Source organism: Hippopotamus amphibius, chromosome 3 (genome assembly GCF_030028045.1).
Source record: "Hippopotamus amphibius kiboko isolate mHipAmp2 chromosome 3, mHipAmp2.hap2, whole genome shotgun sequence".
Lineage (NCBI taxonomy): Eukaryota > Metazoa > Chordata > Mammalia > Artiodactyla > Hippopotamidae > Hippopotamus > Hippopotamus amphibius.
In genome coordinates, this window is record NC_080188.1 from 198,684,688 (window position 1) to 198,700,640 (window position 15,953).

The 15,953-nt window shown below is 66.8% G+C and overlaps 3 protein-coding genes across 3 annotated transcripts in view; 1 reads left to right on the top strand and 2 right to left on the bottom strand.

Annotated features, from left to right (window-relative positions):
* The first annotated feature begins 1,965 nt into the window (after window positions 1-1,965).
* SHISA4 (shisa family member 4) lies at window positions 1,966-4,773 on the top strand. Its single transcript, XM_057728090.1, has 5 exons — window positions 1,966-2,101; window positions 2,316-2,487; window positions 3,202-3,335; window positions 3,964-4,131; window positions 4,297-4,773. Exons 1-5 carry the CDS (start codon window positions 2,029-2,031, stop codon window positions 4,341-4,343), a joined length of 594 nt encoding a protein of 197 aa, XP_057584073.1. The 5' UTR covers window positions 1,966-2,028; the 3' UTR covers window positions 4,344-4,773.
* Window positions 4,774-4,796: 23 nt separating this feature from the next.
* Window positions 4,797-8,376, bottom strand: LOC130848880 (basic proline-rich protein-like). The gene is made up of 5 exons (XM_057727255.1): window positions 8,263-8,376; window positions 7,127-7,888; window positions 6,135-7,038; window positions 5,531-5,621; window positions 4,797-4,833 (listed from the first exon to the last, which is right to left on the bottom strand). The coding sequence occupies exons 1-5, from the start codon at window positions 8,374-8,376 to the stop codon at window positions 4,797-4,799; spliced, it is 1,908 nt and encodes a 635-aa protein (XP_057583238.1).
* Window positions 7,986-15,953, bottom strand: part of LMOD1 (leiomodin 1) — a 28,808-nt gene continuing 20,840 nt past the window's right edge. Inside the window, exons 2-3 of the mRNA XM_057728185.1 lie at window positions 9,279-10,700; window positions 7,986-8,728 (exon numbers count right to left, since the gene is read on the bottom strand). Coding sequence (XP_057584168.1) covers window positions 8,702-8,728; window positions 9,279-10,700 — 1,449 coding nt within the window. The 3' untranslated portion in view covers window positions 7,986-8,701. The remainder of the gene's footprint in view (window positions 8,729-9,278; window positions 10,701-15,953) is intronic.

Sequence of the window (15,953 nt, forward strand, 5' to 3'; positions counted from 1 at the left end):
ACTGCTGTTAGTTCCTGTGACACAACATAGTGATTCAAAACGTGGTAAGTCTAGTTACGTCTGTCACCATACACAGATGTTACATAGTTATTGACTGTATTCTCCACACCGCATACCTCATCCCTGGGACTCACTTATTTTGTAACTGGAAGTTTGTGCCTGCCAACCTCCCTTGCCTACTTCTTTCCCCTCCCCCAGCCCCCTCCCCTCTGGCAACCACCTGTTTGTCCTCTGTCTCTCTGTTCCTGTTTGATGTTTGTTCCTGTGTTTTGTTATTTTTTAGACTCCACATATGTGATATCCTACAGTATTTGTCTTTCTCTGTCTTACTTATTTAACTTAGGGTAATACCTTCCAAGTCCAGCCATGTTGTTGTAAGGGGCAAATTTTCATTCTGTTTTATGGCTGAGTAGTACGCCATTGTGCATGTACAGCACATCTTGTCTACTCACCTGTGGATGGACACTTAGGTGGCTCCCATACTCCGACTGTTGTGAATAGCGCTGCAGTGAATGTAAGGGTGCGGGTATCTTTTCAAATTCGTGTTTTCAGTTCCTTCAGGCAAATACCCGGGAGTGGAAGTGCTGAATCGTATGGTGCTTCTGTGGCCTTAGTTTGGGGAAACGCCACCCTGTTTTCCACCGTGCCCACACTAACGTACATTCCCACCAACAGTGTTCAAGGGTTCCCTTTTCTCCGCATCCTCACCAACACATGTGTCACTTGTGGCCTTTTTGTTGACAGCCATCCCGACAGGTGTGAGGTGACATCTCATGGTGGTTTTGATTTGCGTTGCCCTGGTGATGAGTGACATGGAGCATCTTTCCGTGTGTCTGTCGTCCAGCTATATGTCTTCTTTGGAAAAATGTCTATTCGGGTCTTCTGCCCATTTTTCAGTCGGGTTGTTTTTTGTTTGTTCTCTGGTGTCGAGTTGTATGAGTTCTTTGTCTATTTTGTATATTAACGCTTGCTGGATATATCGTTTGCAAACACCTTCTCCCACACAGCAGCGAAGCCACCTGCATGGAGAGTGGTCCTGCCGCTCCCTGGCTCCACAGCCTTGAAGGAATCTTTCAGATCTCGAGTCCTAGCTTCTCTGTGTGTAACATGGACTGAGACCACCAGCGAGCCTGGTTTCGCCTGAGCGCCCTGAGGGCGGCACACGGAGGGGTTGAGCCAGGCTTTGGATTCTCTCCCCAGCTTGGTGCCCTGCACGGTCCTGGGCAGGGGGCTCCGAGCAGGGGCCCAGCCCCCAACACTCAGCACAGATTTGTAAGGAGATGGATGAGCCCCTCTGGGGGGCGGGGGGGGGCGCCTGCCTGTGCTCTCCTGCTACTGCAGTCCCTCTGCAGGGCTGCTCTGTGAAGAAAGGAGTTTTCACTGTCACGAGCGCGGCCTGGATGGGCCCCAGGTGACCCCCGCGGCCTGCCATCCCGACGGGTGAGGCCCTAGGCCGGCGCAGGCCAGCGCTGTCTGCCCGGAGGGGGAAGGAGCCACTCAGCGAGCCAGCACAGCTGCCAGGGTCCAGGCCTGCGGTCCCGGCGGGGACAAAGCTGCTCTGAGCTGCGTCTCAATGGGCGCCTGTGTTCCGGGGTGGGGGCGGGGTGGCTCCCGGCCTCCCTGCTCTCCTGCCGCCGCCGCAGGACGTCCTGGGCTGGACACTGGGCCAGCGGAGGTCCCGCACAGGGAAGGTCAGGGTTGGCCCCGGCGCCCGAGCCCGCGGAGGCGGCACCAGCACCAGGGCTTCTGGGGGCCAGGGCGCCGATGGGGCCGAGGCAGGGGGCGGGCGCAGGCCCAGGAGGGCCGGCCGCAGCGCCCCGCCGCCCCCGGGCCCGGGGGGCTCCGCGCAGCAGCCCGCGCGGGGCGTGCCCGGGGCGTGTCCGGGGCGGGGCGCGGGGGGCAGGGGCAGCGCCGACGGGCCGAGCCCCGCCCCGAGCGGGCGGAGCGGAGCCGGCGGGCGCGCTGGCCCCGCGGAGCTGGGCGGCCGGCGTCGTCCTGCGCGCCCCGCGCCGCTCCCCGCGCCCCGCCATGCCGCCCGCCGGGCTCCGCGGGGCCGCGCCGCTCGCCGCGATCGCGCTCCTCGTGCTGGGGGCGCCCCTGGGTAAGGGCCGGGGGCGCGGGCGCGGGGGGCAGGCCTCGGCGCGCGGCCCCGGGGAGCCTGGGGGAGCCCGCGCCCCTGCGTAGGGCGAGGAGGGCGGCGGGGGCTGGGCGGGGGCCGCCCCGGGCGCAGGGACAGGGTGGAGCTCCGGGGAGTGGGAGCGGGGCGGCCCGAGCCCCGACCCGTGGCCCCTGGGCACCTCCGCCCCTGCCCGCAGCGCTGGCCGGCGAGGACTGCCTGTGGTACCTGGACCGGAATGGCTCCTGGCATCCGGGCTTCAGCTGCGAGTTCTTCACCCACTGCTGCGGGACCTGCTACCAGCGCTACTGCTGCCGGGACCTGAGCTTGCTCATCACCGAGAGGCAGCAGAAGCACTGCCTGGCCTTCAGGTGGGCTCCGGCCTCTCCCCCGTGCCCGCCTCCGCGCTCGCAGCCCGCACCCGGGGCTCCGGCCTGGGCACGCAGCGGCGCTGTGGCAGGGGAGCTCCAGGGGCGCCGGCCAGTTACCGTCCTGCGGTCACCGCTAGCCGGGCGAGCCCTGCCCTCGGCCCGGGCCTGCGCGGGGAGGGCAGGGGCGGGGCCGGCGCCCGGGCGCGGCGGAGTTCTGGCCGCAAGGCCGCGGGGCCGCTCTGCTTCCCAGGTCCCCGGCCCCCCAGCTGCGTGATCTTGGGGAGGACACGTCCCGGGTGGGTCACGTTTCCTCGTCATGAAGCGCGGTGGGGGAGGGGTGCCACAATGTGTGGTTTTCAAACTCCTTTTTGGAGGGGACGCCACAGGTTAGGGAATCTGATTGACGTGGGACCTGGGAAAACAGCTCTGGATCACTTCCCGGGGGGACCTTTCAGGGCTCCTGCGTTGGAGTCTAACCGGTTAAGTCATGCACGTGGGGCGCACTGCACATCCCTACCAGCTGCTCGCTGGCCAGCAGGCTGCCGGGCCTTCCGGGAAGTACGGCCCTCTGAGATCTCCCCCCGCGGGTCTGGTCGGGCCGAGCCCACCGGGAGCGCACCCCTGCTGGCCAGGGTCCCCGCGCAGCATCAGCGTCCGCGTGGTGGGGCCCCCCGCCGGAGGCTGGGAGCTGAGAGGACCTGTTCTTTGTCCAAGTCCTAAGACCATAGCTGGCATCGCCTCTGCCGTCATCCTCTTCGTGGCCGTGGTCGCCACCACCATCTGCTGCTTCCTCTGCTCCTGCTGCTACCTGTACCGCCGGCGCCAGCAGCTGCAGAGCCCCTTCGAAGGTGCGTCCCTGCGGGCCGGGGCCAGGGAGCCTGAGCCGGGCTGGGCGGAGCCCCACGGTGGGCGGCAGGAGTCAGGGAGGTGTGGTTGCGCCGCAGCGTGTGCTTCCGGACACACACCTACCAGCACGTAACCCAGAAACGGGAGCGGGCAGGGGCACCTGTGGACACCGGACTGGCGGCATCGGTGTGTGTGCCCTGGGTCTGTGCAAGCACGTGGCTCTCAGCAGCACGGGGGCGGGGCCTGGAGTGGGAGCATCGTGGGGTGCTGGGGCTCTGCCTGGCCAGACGCAGACCTGGTGGGCGTGGGAACAGTGACCCTGTGTGGGGGAGCAGCGGGGGGAGGACCCACCTGCAGGCAGCTCTGCTGGGTTGCAAGATTCCAGCCCCAGAGCTGCCATCTCCTTGCCCAGGTGGAATGTTCCCCAGGTGCTCTCTGGCCCAGCACATCTCTGAAACCCCCTGAGGGAACAAAGTGCTGAACCCAGACTGACCAGCAGGGGCAACTGCAGGCTCGCTGCTGGACTCGGCCAAGCAGGGTCTGGGAGCAGAGGTGGCGGGGCTGCCTGGGCCGGAGGACGCAGCTTCCTGGGAGCAGAGCCCTGAGTGCTGGTCCTTGTCCCCCAACTAGGCCAGGAGATCCCAATGACAGGCATCCCGGTGCAGCCGGTGTACCCGTACCCCCAGGACCCCAAAGCCGGCCCTGCACCCCCACAGCCCGGCTTCATGTACCCAGCTGGTGGTCCTGCGCCCCAGTATCCACTCTACCCGGCGGGGCCCCCTGTCTACAACCCTGCAGGTAAGGGAGTCCTTTGTCCCTGCCTGCCCCCACCCTGCCCCTCGCACCCCAGTCCTCCTCCCAGACCTCCAGCCAGCTCTGCCCCATGGGCCCTGCATGCCCCGGGCTTGGGGCTTCTTGGCATCTTCCTGTGCCCCCCTGATCCTCATCCTGTCTCCTTGGCAGCTCCTCCCCCATACGTACCACCCCAGCCCTCCTACCCGGGAGCCTGAGGAGCCAGCTGTGTCTCTGCCATCCCTCAGGGATGTCCCCTCCTGAACCTCCACCCGGCCCTGGGGGTGGGCAGGGTCCTCTACTCGCCAGGCCCCCCACCAAGCCACGCCCTGAGACCTTCTGGGAACAGAGCCCCAGGGAGGAGCAACAGGAGCTGAGCTGGAACTTGGCCGTGAATGAGGGGTGGGTGGGGAGGGCCTGGGTGTGTGGACTATTTTTATCAGGGGCGGGGGAAGGACAGGAAAGCCTGGGTCCCAGCCCCTGCTTTCCTATAGTCCTCCTCCCAGCACCCCAGCCAGGAAGGCTGGGCCCCTCCTGTTTGCCCACTGTGGGCTGGGGTGGGGCTGGGGGGCTCCACCTGCAGCGGGCAGAAGCCCTCCTCCCAGGGCCCCCGCGGGCAGCGCTCCAGCTACGGGATTAAAGTTGTAAGGATGGAACTTGTGTCAGTCGTGTCACTGGGCCGTCCACACCTTCCGCAGCCCCACGTCCCTGGATGGGGGAGAGGCAGGTGCCAGGGCTGGAGCACAGGCAGAGGCCCCCAGGCTGAGGGCTCCTCGGGCGGGGGCAGGGCGGGGGGGGGGAGGGAATCTTGCCACAGCAGGGAACAGGGTGCTTGTTGGTTACAGATTCCGCAAAAAGGGCCTGGCCTGTGAGGCACCGACAGCGGCCCAAAGGCACCGCCTCCCCGCCACCATCTGACCTGGGTGTGTCTCCCAAGGTCACCAGGTCTCAGCTTCCTTATCTGTGGAATGGGGACCCTGCCTCAGGGCTGTCCTGAAGGTGAACCGTGTACAGGAAACTTGGTCAGGTCCACCCTTCCCCATCAGAGGTCCTTGGACCCGCAGCTGAGAGGCACTGTCAAGCTGCCTTGGAGCCTCAGGGGAGCCCAAGGCGCGAGGCCCCCAGGCCCACCTCTGTGCCTCCACTGGGCCAGGCAGGTCCCCTCCCCGCCTCCCTTACCTCGCCTCCTAAAGACATGGTGATAGAGCCAGGAAAGGAAGCTTTATAGTTTTTAATTCAAGTTGGGAAAGTGCCAACTCAGCTTGGAAAACCATGCAGTTGGCCATCTTCCCCTTCCCAAGCCCCCTGCTCTTCCGCCTTCCCTCCCTCCGCCGTCTCCGGCCCCACTGCAACCTGCTGCCCCCCTGGGCCCCTGCAGCCTCGTCTGCATGGCCATCCTGCTCACCATGCCAGGGCCCAGTGCAGGCTCTCCTCACACCGCCCAGAGGGGGGCACTCCTGGGCCAGCTGTTTTGGGGCCAGGGCAGAGGTCTGCCCCTGGGAGAAGCGGTCGCCAGGTCATCACAAGGTTTGGACAGGCCCCCCTCTCTCTCTCCTGAAGCTGGGAGGTGGGGAAGGTCTGCAGGATAAGATTTCTGAGTTTCCCAAAGAAATGAGGTGTAAATGAATACAAGGCCATGGCAGTCAGAATTAATTATCCTTAAATCAAATGCCCTGGGGTCAATTAAAAATTGCTCTGTAGTCTGGGATGGGAGGCAGGTTTATCCCAATCAGAGCTGCCTCCCATAATCCACCCCCCCCCAACATATTCCAATCCATTAACTCTGCAAAGCACTGAAAATAAGAGAATTCTAAGAAAAAGGGAGAAACTGTGACAGCGGAGTGTTCACATGTTGGGAGCAGACTCCCTCACGTTTTCTAGTCTCTGAAACAAGGCAGCACCCTGTACCTCGCCAAAAGTGCCAAGTTCTCTGGGACCCAGCTCATCACCTGGGGACAGGGCACAGCTGCTCCTCCACCAGCACCCCTGAAGACCAGCAGTCACCCTACAGGGTGGCGTGGGGTGGGAGGAGCCGTGGCCCTCAGGGATCGGGTCGGCAGCGGTGTACGTGGGGTCCTGCCAGGCTGGGGGGCACCAGCGCGGACCCTGACGCGAGGCCTGGGGAGCCGAGATGGGGAAGAGGAGCGTTTTACACGGGGGCGGCGGGCAGCGCCTCGGTGCTGGGAGGCCGAGCCCGGAGCCGGAAGGCGGGGCGCGGGCCCGGGCCCGGGCACCTGGAAGCACAGCCGAGCCAGGAAAGGGGAGCGCCTGCGGGGAGGGGGCCAGGAAGCGGGGGAGGCTGCAGGGCGGGCGGGCGCGTGGCGTAAAGCGGGGGGCGAGCCCGGAGACGGGGCCGGGGGCGGGGAGGAGGTGCGCGGCCGCGGAGGGCGGGCAGCGCGCGGGCGAGGCGGCCGAGGGCCCCACGCGCTCCCCGCAGCGGCCGGCACGCGGCGATCTGGCTGGGGCCCCCGCGTCCGGATCCTGTGCGTCTTTCGGAAGCCACCTGGGCGGCCTCGGTCCCCACGCCGGCCCGGACCTCCCGCGACAGGAGGCGGGGCGGGGGGATCGGCGGGGCCCCGGGAGGGGGTTGGGGGGGGCGCGGCGGCCGCAGGGCCCGGGGGAGCCTCCCGGCCCAGGTGGGCAGCCAGCCCGGGCCTGAATCCGGACCCGTCCGCCGCCAGGTCGTTTGCCCCGCGCGCGGCCCCTCCCCTCCATGCGGCGGAGGCCAGAGCGCCCGCGACCGCAGGATGCTCCGGGCCGCCCCGCCCCGGGCCTCCGCGCAGGGGGGCCGCGCCCGGTCCAGCCGCCCACCCGCCGGGCTCGGAGCGTGACGCGCGGGCGGCCCGGGGCCGCGGTGTCCGCCAGGTGGCGTTGCGCCCCCGCCCCGGGCTCGGAAGGGATGGCGTCATCGGCCTCGGGGGCGGGGCGGGGGCGGAGGGATGGGCGGGGCGCGCGGGGGCGGGGCGGGGCGCGCGGGGGCGGGGCCCCGGCCGCCCGGGACCGCCGAGGTGCGGGTCCGCGGGCGCCTCTGGAGCTGAGGGTGTCGCGCCCTGAAGGGCAGGGGCAGCTGGAGCTCCGGGATGCGGGCCCTGGTGGGCGGGGCGGCTGAGGCGTCCGGAGCCCCTGCACCCGCGGGCCGCGGACGAGCTGTGTGTCCGCGGCCTGGGGATCGCCGTCTCTGGGCCGGGCTTCGTCTGCGGAGCGGAGGTGACGTCGGGCCGGCCCGCAGACTCGCGGCGCGTAGCGCGGGGGCGGCGGCGTCCCCCTGCGGCCCGGCCCCGGCGGGGTCTCTGGGGGCAGGGGTGGCGGAGCGCTCAGGGCGCGCCCCGGGGTCTGAGCTCTCCGCCCCATCTCTAGCTCGGGGTCCCGCGGCCGAGCAGGGCCGCCCCGCCGCCAGCCTGCCGCCGGGAAGCCGCAAGGAAGCCGGCGCCCGACCCAGACCCAGGGGGCGCCGCCGCAGGGACCGGGTCAGCACCTTGGAGCGGAGCTGCCTCTGATGGGTGGGGGCTGGGGGGCGCGGGCCGGGGGCGCAGCCTGGGCGCTGCTGCCCGGGGGCTGGGGGGCGCGGGCCGAGCCCGCCTGCACGCGTGCTGGGGCCGCGGCCGGAAGGCGCCCAGTGCGGCCGTCCCCGCCCGCGCTCCACGCTGCACCCCCGGGCGGCTCTGCCTGTCGAGCCTGAGGCCTGCACGGCCAGCTCAGCGGGAGCGCTGCCCCCTGAGCCCTTCCCTCGCGGGTGCTCGCTGTGGATGGGAGCTGGTGCACCCTGGGGGCGCGGCAGGGAGCCTGAGTGTCTGGGGCCCTCCCGGGAGCCCGGGTGAGCACCGGGACCCTCGGGACAGCACAGAGGTGGGCACAGCCACTCACAGCTGAAGGCTTGTATATATTATCAAAATCTTATGGAAAAACAGATACACGGCTATTTATACAGCAGCAGGTGGCTGTGAGGAAATGTCTGCTTTGGCATCAAACCTTCAGGTCCAGCTGCTGTCTGTCCTCTCCTCACGTCTGGAGCTCGCCCCCCCACCAGGCCTGCTGCTCCTGCCTTGTCCACTGACTAGTGGGGAGGGGCTCGAGGGTGTCCTCAGCCCCTCCTCCCTCTCCCCCTGGACCCTCCATCCTCCAGTCTTCCACCCTTGCCCCACACGGAGCACCACCAGCCCCACGGCCTTGCCCCGAGGGCTCCTCAGAGGCCTGAATCCCGGCCCCGGGGGGGGGGGGGGGCAGGCTGGTCACGTGGTCCCTGGGGGGCATCTTCCCTGGACCCTAGGCCGTCGGCAGCTTGCCGGCCACACAAGGGCCCCAGGCGTGCCGTCTTCTCAGTCACATGCTAAAAGGACTCTTCTTGTCCAGAAACCTCAGCTCCAGGTATGAGACATTTGTGGAGAGCCTCAGAGACAAGAAATGGAAAGCGAGGAGAGAAGGCATCCTTCCCAGAGCTGGCCCAGGCCTCCAGGTCTCCCACGGCAGGGCAGGGACGTCCAGAGCAGGTCAGCCGGCGTGGCGGGCAGTGTCTGTGCGGCCCTGGGAAGCGGGGCCTGGGCAGGCGTGGCGTTGCGGACGGCGCCTGCGGCCGGTCCTACTGCAGCAGCTTGGGCACCTCCACCTGTCCGGGCAGAGCAGACAGGGTTTAGAGGAGGGAGCCCAGCGGGGCCTCTGGAATCCCTCTCACCTCCCTTCCTGCTGGGCTCTCGAAGAGATGAGGTGTGGACAGAGGAAGCTTTTTCTCTTTTCCGTGAGACCTGGATGCCATCACATGTCCCTGGAGTTACAGCTGAGGCTGTGTGTGACCGTGTCAGGGTGGGGTCAGCTGGGCAGAGGGCCACGATGCTGCCACCCAGGGAGGCCGAGCCTTGAGAAGCAGGGGACAGACTGTCTCCCAGAGACCTTTGTGAGAAACTGACCTGCAGGACTTGGCTGCCTGCCCCCAAGAGGGAATTAGGAAAGCAAGGGCTGTGTGGGTTTGGGGAACGGGGGAGGGGCGGAAGCTGTTTCTCCATTTCTGGGGGGAGCAGGGTGAGGGGCTCACGGGAGCTCCCGAGGGGAAGGACAGACTCCCCGGGGGGAGATGCAGGGCGGCCGGCCTGGGGTGGAGGGCGGTGAGATGAGCGAGCCCCCCGCCCAGCTCCGCCCTGCGGCGGCGCCCCCAGCCTCACCTTCTTGAGCTGCTTGAGGTTGCTGGAGCGGATGGCGGCCAGCAGCTGGTCCCGGGAGTTCTTCTCCTGGGCCGGGAGGACCTTGTCGCCCATCTTCCGCTGGGTGGCCGGCGAGAGCGAGTTCCTCAGGTTCTCCACGAGGAGCGGGGGGGCCAGGGGGGGCGGGGGCGGGGGCGGCGCGGCCGGGGCGCCCCCCTTCCGGGGCGAGTTCTTGGGCGCGGCCTTGGGGGACGGCTGCGGGGGGGGCCTGGGCGCGCCCCGGGCGGGGGGCCCTGGCGGGGGCGCCCCCTGCGCCTGCCGCTGCTCCTGCAGCCGCCTCTGCCGCTGCCGGTCCATGTTGCGGCTGAGCAGGCTGGTGACGGTCATGCGGGGCCCGGCCAGCTCGAAGTGGTACCCCAGCTTCAGCAGCGTGGTGTTCTCCTTGAGCAGCTTGGCCATCTCCATCTCGGTCTTGCCGCCGCAGATGTGGCGCTGGTTGTGGAAGCGGAGCTCGGTCAGCGAGCTGTTCTGCAGGAGGGCCCGGAAGATGGCCAGGATGCCCTTGCTGGTGATGTGGTTGGAGTCCAGGTTCAGGCTGGTGAGGGTCTTGTTGGCCTTGAGCATGATGGCCACGGCGAAGGCCACGTGGTCGTCCGCCCGCGTGTTGGCCAAGGCGAAGACCTTGACGGCCGTGTTGAACTCCAGCGCCTCCGCGAAGCGCACCAGGATCTCGGTGGTGATGCAGTCCGAGTTGTTCACGTTGACCTCGGTCACCTCCGGGTCGTTGCTCTTCACCCTCTCCAGGGGCTCGTCAAAGATGCTGGGGGCCGCCTCCTCCTCGGCCTTGGCGGGCCCGTCGGCGGGCTCGGCGGGGGCTCCGGGGGCGGGTCTCTCCGGAGCCGGGGTCTCGCTCTCCTCTCGGGGGGCCTTCGCATGGCGGGGCTCCTCCGCTTTAGCCTTCTGGGCCTCCGGCCTGGTGGCCCTGTCCCTGCCCCCTCTCTTGGCCTCCTGGCCGACCGTCCGGGCGTCCGTGTCCTTCCCGCCTTTCACCTTCTCGGCCTCCTCCCGCTTGCCCGCGGCCTCCTTCTTCTCCTCTCCTTTCTTAGCCTTGTCTCTGCCCACGCTGCCCGGCTTCTCCCCGTCCTTCCTGGGGGCTGCCGGCCCCTCCTGCGCCCGCCCCTCCTTCCCGGCCTCCTTCTTGTCCACTGCGGCCCTGACCCGGCCCTTCTCGAGGCCCCGGACCAGCTTCTCCTCCTTGGGCTTCTCTGCGCTTTTGCTGTCGGCTTCGTCCTTGTCTCTCGAGAAGCTTTTCTTCAAAACGCCTTTCTTTGGCTCCTTGGCCAGGTCTGAGTCCCGCTTGGGGCCTGGGGGCTTTTTGCTGGCATCTCTGCCCCTTTCCTCCCCCTTCTTGGCGTCGGTCTTGGTCTCCACTTGCTTGTCCTCCTAAGAATTCGGGAAAGAAAAATAAACATGAAGAGCTGGCTACAGAGGGCGAGGAAGGAGCCTGGGGACAGCGCAGGAGTCACTCACGTAACCGCCCGAGCCTCCGGACGGTCTCCGCTGGGGACGCCCTGCGGGGGCTCGGGGGTCACGTGCGGAGACCGAGCTCACGTTGGACTCCCAGAACCTCGGGGTCGTGAGGCCCCAGAGGGAACTCCTGGGTGGCTGTGGCCGTCCCTCCCCGGAGGACCTCCGAGCCTGAGCTGCCCTCCTCTGTCGCGGGTGACTGGGAAGGTGGACCCTGCCCAGGACCTTTAGAGACACTTGTCCTGTCTTTAAAATTTTAGATTTTCATCCATCTTGGCTTTTTTGCATTCAATTTGATTTTTTGCGATATTCGTTAAAACCCCAGTGGCTTTGCTCTCTGGGCTCCTGGGCGCCCTCTCTTCCTCTGCTCCGGGCGGGAGCCCCAGGCCTTGCCCTGGCTTCCTGGAGCCGGTCCGTGATTCTCAGATCCTGGGGTTTTACAGCCAAGACCTTTTCAAAGGAGAAAAAGGTAGGAGGGACCAACAAAGGACTGCTTACGTTTTATTTCATGAGTTAGGAATATTTGTAAATTCTGTCTGCCACCCTCGTGTCATTGAAACGAGAAGGAGCCGACAGTAGGAAAAGAAGGACGGTAGACGCCTTTACCTCTAATACACGTGGCTGTTTGAAAAGCCCGCGTTATTTCCCTTATTTTTCAGTGAGCACTTTGCGAAGGACCAGCCCCGCCACGCGGAGCCTGGGACCCACCCGGTCAGCGGACCGCGGGAGAGCCGACCCGTGCTGGGATGTGGGGGCCGTGGGGGGCGCTGCTGCGCGGGGCTGGAGGCAGGAAGCCTGAGCCGCGAGAGCAGCTGAATTGCCTGAGAGGAGATATTAGATTTACCTCTGTCCAATTGTGATCGACGCCAGAGCAGCCGGCCCCCAGGGACACCCCGACGTTCTTCTGAAGGTCCTTAACAGGAAGAGACTTTGGCCCGACTGTTGGGAGGCGTCCTTTCTCTCAGGAGCCGGGGGGCCCTTCCTCACCCCCCCCCCCGCACCCCCGTGTCCTGGAGGGAGTGGAGCGCCGGTTGGTCCTATGGAAACGGTGTGTACCTGGACCACAAACACACGCCCTCGGGGACCGGCCCCGGGGTTGACTCAGCAGCAGGCGTCCTTGGCTCCAGGGCCAGCATCCCGTCAGGCGGCTGGGGCCCGGGGCCTGGTGAGCCAGGGCCTTGGAATGCACCCTCCCTCCTCCTGCCCCGAGGTCCCAGGTGCGCGGCGCCGCAGGGACTCAGGACCCGTGGGGCACAGAGCTCCCCCACTCACGCCGGCTCCCGGAACCGGGACGACCCTTCAGAGCAGCTCCCAGGGCTGGGGCAGGAGGGTGGTGACCGTGCCTCGCTTCGAAAGGGAGAGAGGGGCTGGCAGATTCGAGGCCCGTGAGGAGCCCGGTGGGCCAGCCCTGACGAGCCACCCAGCGTCTGGCCAGGGAGCCCTCCTGGCCCTCCCTGGCCGCCCGCGTTCCGCGTGGTTCCGTCACAGGTGCCCCCGCTCGAGGAGCTGGGGGTGAGGCTGGGGCCACGGCCCACACGTGCACACGGTCCGTGGCCCCGCCGCCCTCCGCAAGGTTCCCGCACTGCCCACGGGCCTCACTTGGAGGGAACTGGTGATCCGAGAGGATGACGTCTTCCCCGGGCTTCAGACCCGGCTCACTGGCGGCCCCCAGAGGGTGTAACCTCTGACCTTGCCCACGGGGGGGGGGGGCTCCCCCGCTGCTGCCCGCGAGCCCTGCACCCCGCCTCCGCTCCTGCCCACACCAGCCCCTCACTCCGGTCTTCAAGGTTCGAACCCTCTCCCGCCCCTCCCCTTGTCTTCAGCAGGACTCCCCCCTTAGGTGCTCCCCCACACTGGGTCCTGGTGCTGGCATCTGCTCTGCAGGGGGTGCGCCAACCCTTTAAAAAGAACCTAATGAGAAACAGGCGGGGGGCGGGGGGGGGATGGAGGGTGCTGATTAATCACCGTTTCCTCCAAATAGCCAGGAATGAGGGGGGCTGGGGCCCGGCCCGCACCCGCCCGCCCACACCCAGAGCGCAGACGTTGCCTTAAAAGGAGAGGCAGCCCAGTCCTCCCAGGGCTGAGCGTCTGTGGAGCCAAGCTCCTCGGCACAGAGCACGCTGCCTCCTCCTTGCTCATCTGGGGCGAGGCCAGGCCGGCTTCTGCTTCTAGAACTGGGGGTGCGTCCTGGTGCCCTCCGGGGTGACTCTGCCTGTGTTCCTGCCTCTAGGCCCCTTGACGGTGAAGAGGGGTTTAGGTGGACCCGAACTAGGGGCCTCCGTGGAGCGAAGGTCCACAGGCCTCTGGATGAGACGACGCAGAGATGCTTTTTTCCTCTGAGAGGAGCTTTCTGGTCAGGAGAAGCCACAGGCGTGGTTTAGGAATTCCTTGCGGAGGGGAGTGGAAAGGATGACCTCGGGAAACCTCTAAGGACCTATGATACATGGCAGGGACCTGCCCTAGGTCCAGGGTCAGGGTCAAGGTCAGGGTGAGAAACAGCTCCTGGCCCCCCGCTCCTCCAGGACCTTCAGCCTCATGACTTTGCTCTGTGCCTCCACGGGGTCAGCATCCAGGGGATAGGCCTTTGGCGGGTGCGGACGGGACGCAGTGTCCTTCCCCGCCTTGGGCCTTGCGCTACTTCCCCTGGGAGTCTTGTCTGATTGGACAGGGGAGAGCACGTCCCACTTCCACTGCCAAAGCAGGAGAGGGAAGGACGTGCATGTCTGTCAGGAAGTCCCCAAAAGTGAGCCCCCCCCCCCCGACTCCGCGTGCTGCCCCGAGCCCCCCGGCCCACCGGTGCCCTGCGCGCTCACGCAGACGGCCACCCCGGTCCTCTCGGTCTTTCCCGTGACCCATCACCATCTGCAAGAGGGGGGTCTGCAGGCCCCGGAGGGCAGGCGGAGCCGGGGGAGACCGCCTCAGGAGGGGAGGGGCCGGAGCCGGGGGGAGGGGTGACCAGGCTTTGAGCTCAGGCACAGGTGCCCCTTCCCCACAGCAAGAGCAGGGGGACGGCTGACCCTCCCCAGGGCAGCCCGGTGAGCCCCCGACGGTCTGTGTCTGGAGCAGCTGGGCTGGGGGCAGGGGTGTGGCTGCCAGAACTCCCTCCGCAGCCTCCACTGAGCTCCTGGGGTGCCGACGGCCTCAGGGGGTGGAGCGGAGCCCCTCAGAAGATGGCACTTCCCCTCGGCCTGGCCCGGGCTGCGTCTGTTCCTCCCGGGTCAGGGTTCCATCATCTCCCGGGAACGCATCGGGGGCGTGTCCTGCTCCCTGCTCAGAGCGCCCCTCCCCCACCTCTCCTTCCTGTCCTGCACCCGCTAGGCCCGCCGCCGGGTCTCCCAGCCCAGCTCGCACCCCCCTGCTTTTCGTGTGAAGGCGGCCGGTGACGCCTGGGGCCCTGGCTCCCCCTCCCTCCAGCCACCTGGTGACCTCCTGATGTCAGGCACCGCAGCTGTCAGGGCCGTCTGTCTACAGGGGAGGTTGGGAGGAGCCGGCCGCGGGCTGGGGGGCCCGAAGGTCCCCTGGGAGGGCAGCTCCCTTCCAGGGCTGGCGGGGACGAGGGCAGGACAGGGGCAGGGCCAGGGCCCGTGGGGGGCCCAGGGAGCTCCCTCCCTCCAGCCTCCCGCTGCACAGAGGGCCAGCCCTCTCATTGTTTTCTCCCACGAAGAAAGAGTCCAGGCTTTCCCCGCAGCAAGTTTCAGCAGAGTCCGTTGCCTTTGGGGAAAGCGGTAGTCCTGGGGCAGGCAGTCCTGGGAGGGACGGTGGTGCCCGTTTCCCTTGGGGGTCCATAGAAAGCAGCCTGTGCTGAGGCTGAGGCCAGCTCCCTGGACAGGGCTTAGGCCTGTAACAGCTGATCTTCCCCTAGAGAGCTGCCGGTTCCCTTCGGGGCTGTCGGGAAACAGACTGTTTGGGAAAGTTCTGCCCAGGGTTGCACGGGAGTTCATTGACTTTGCAGGCAGCTTGCAGGACACCAAGACCCAGAGCAAGGCTTGGTGCTGGGGGGGGGCGTGGGCGGTGGCGGGGAGGTTGTGGCAGAGAAAGAGGGTGCATGGGGCTTTGACACCCCTGGGTTAACACCTCCAGAAGCATACTTTTTGGGGTGTTCAGGGCTCGCACACTCAGCTCCTGCCCACCTCTGGCATCCGGGAGCGGAATTCCCACTGCCGGGGTGGCGTCTGGACGGCCCGCTGTGGGGGCCACACAGTGCCTTGTCCAAGCTCTGCAGCTCCCAGCACGAGGCCCGCACGTGCTCAGTGCCTGTCGGGAGGATCCACGCAGGAGAGGACAGGCTCAGGCCCGGGCCCCCTGCACTCCAGCCCTACAGCCCTGCGGGCAGACGGCGTGAGCGCCAGTCCACACCCCCGGGCACAGCCAGACGCCCTGGAGGGGCCCCTCAACCCCTAAAAGAAAGCCTCCTGCCATCCTGCTCAGGGGACCCAGGAGTGTGTGTGCCTGGTGGGCTCTGAGCCCGGCGCCAAGGTCAAGGGACTAAGAGGCGCTGCCCCTGCTGCCCAGGGCAGCCCACCCAAGCCTGGCCTGCTCCCAAGGCGGGCCGTCTGAGACCGGCCTGGCACCACAGGCCAGGGACGGCGAGGACCCACTGTCCTGCCCGGTGCACAAACCAGTCATTTCCCAGCTTCGGCCCCGCCTGTAGAGGGCACTGTCCCCCCCCCACCCGAACCCTCAACCCAGCGTGCTGCTCCGCGAGGCTGTCACTGTCCCCATTTTACACAAGAGGAAGCCGAAGCCCAAGGCCGCACAGCTACCCCGAGGAGGCCGGGATTCCAGCTCCGGGGGCTGAAGCTCTTCCCCTGCAGCCCACCATCCTGCTTTTCACCGAGGTGCTGCGCTGAGGCGTGGCTCAAGCCACCCGCCTAGGCACTCCTGACCATGCGTCCATCCCATCCACGCAGACAGAGCAAGCTGAGCTCTGGGCGCGGCAGGAGGAAGCTTGGGGGCTGTGGGGGTGGGGGCCTCACCCGCGAAGACCTTCCCTGATGTCTCGGGGGCTGCCTTTCACTGTCCCTATGAGGCTTTATCACATCCTCATAGAACCTTGGAAATAAACACAGAGAAGCCACCACTTCTGGACGGTGTGCGCAGGGGAGTCTGACATTTTCCCAGTTCTGCAGACGGCGCATGGTGGGAAGCGAGAGGCTGGCGGTCAAGCTC

Coding starts and splice junctions, on each gene's coding strand:
- SHISA4 (XM_057728090.1), top strand. CDS start 2,029: ATGCCGCCCGCCGGGCTCCGCGGGGCCGCGCCGCTCGCCGCGATCGCG. Junction 2,488..3,201: donor AAGCACTGCCTGGCCTTCAG/GTGGGCTCCGGC, acceptor TCTTTGTCCAAG/TCCTAAGACCATAGCTGGCA. Junction 3,336..3,963: donor GCTGCAGAGCCCCTTCGAAG/GTGCGTCCCTGC, acceptor TCCCCCAACTAG/GCCAGGAGATCCCAATGACA.
- LOC130848880 (XM_057727255.1), bottom strand. CDS start 8,376: ATGCCCCCCAGGGACCACGTGACCAGCCTGCCCCCCCCCCCCCCCGGG. Junction 7,039..7,126: donor CGCGGACCCGCACCTCGGCG/GTCCCGGGCGGC, acceptor CCCGCCCCCGAG/GCCGATGACGCCATCCCTTC. Junction 4,834..5,530: donor CTGCACTGGGCCCTGGCATG/GTGAGCAGGATG, acceptor TCCCCCATCCAG/GGACGTGGGGCTGCGGAAGG.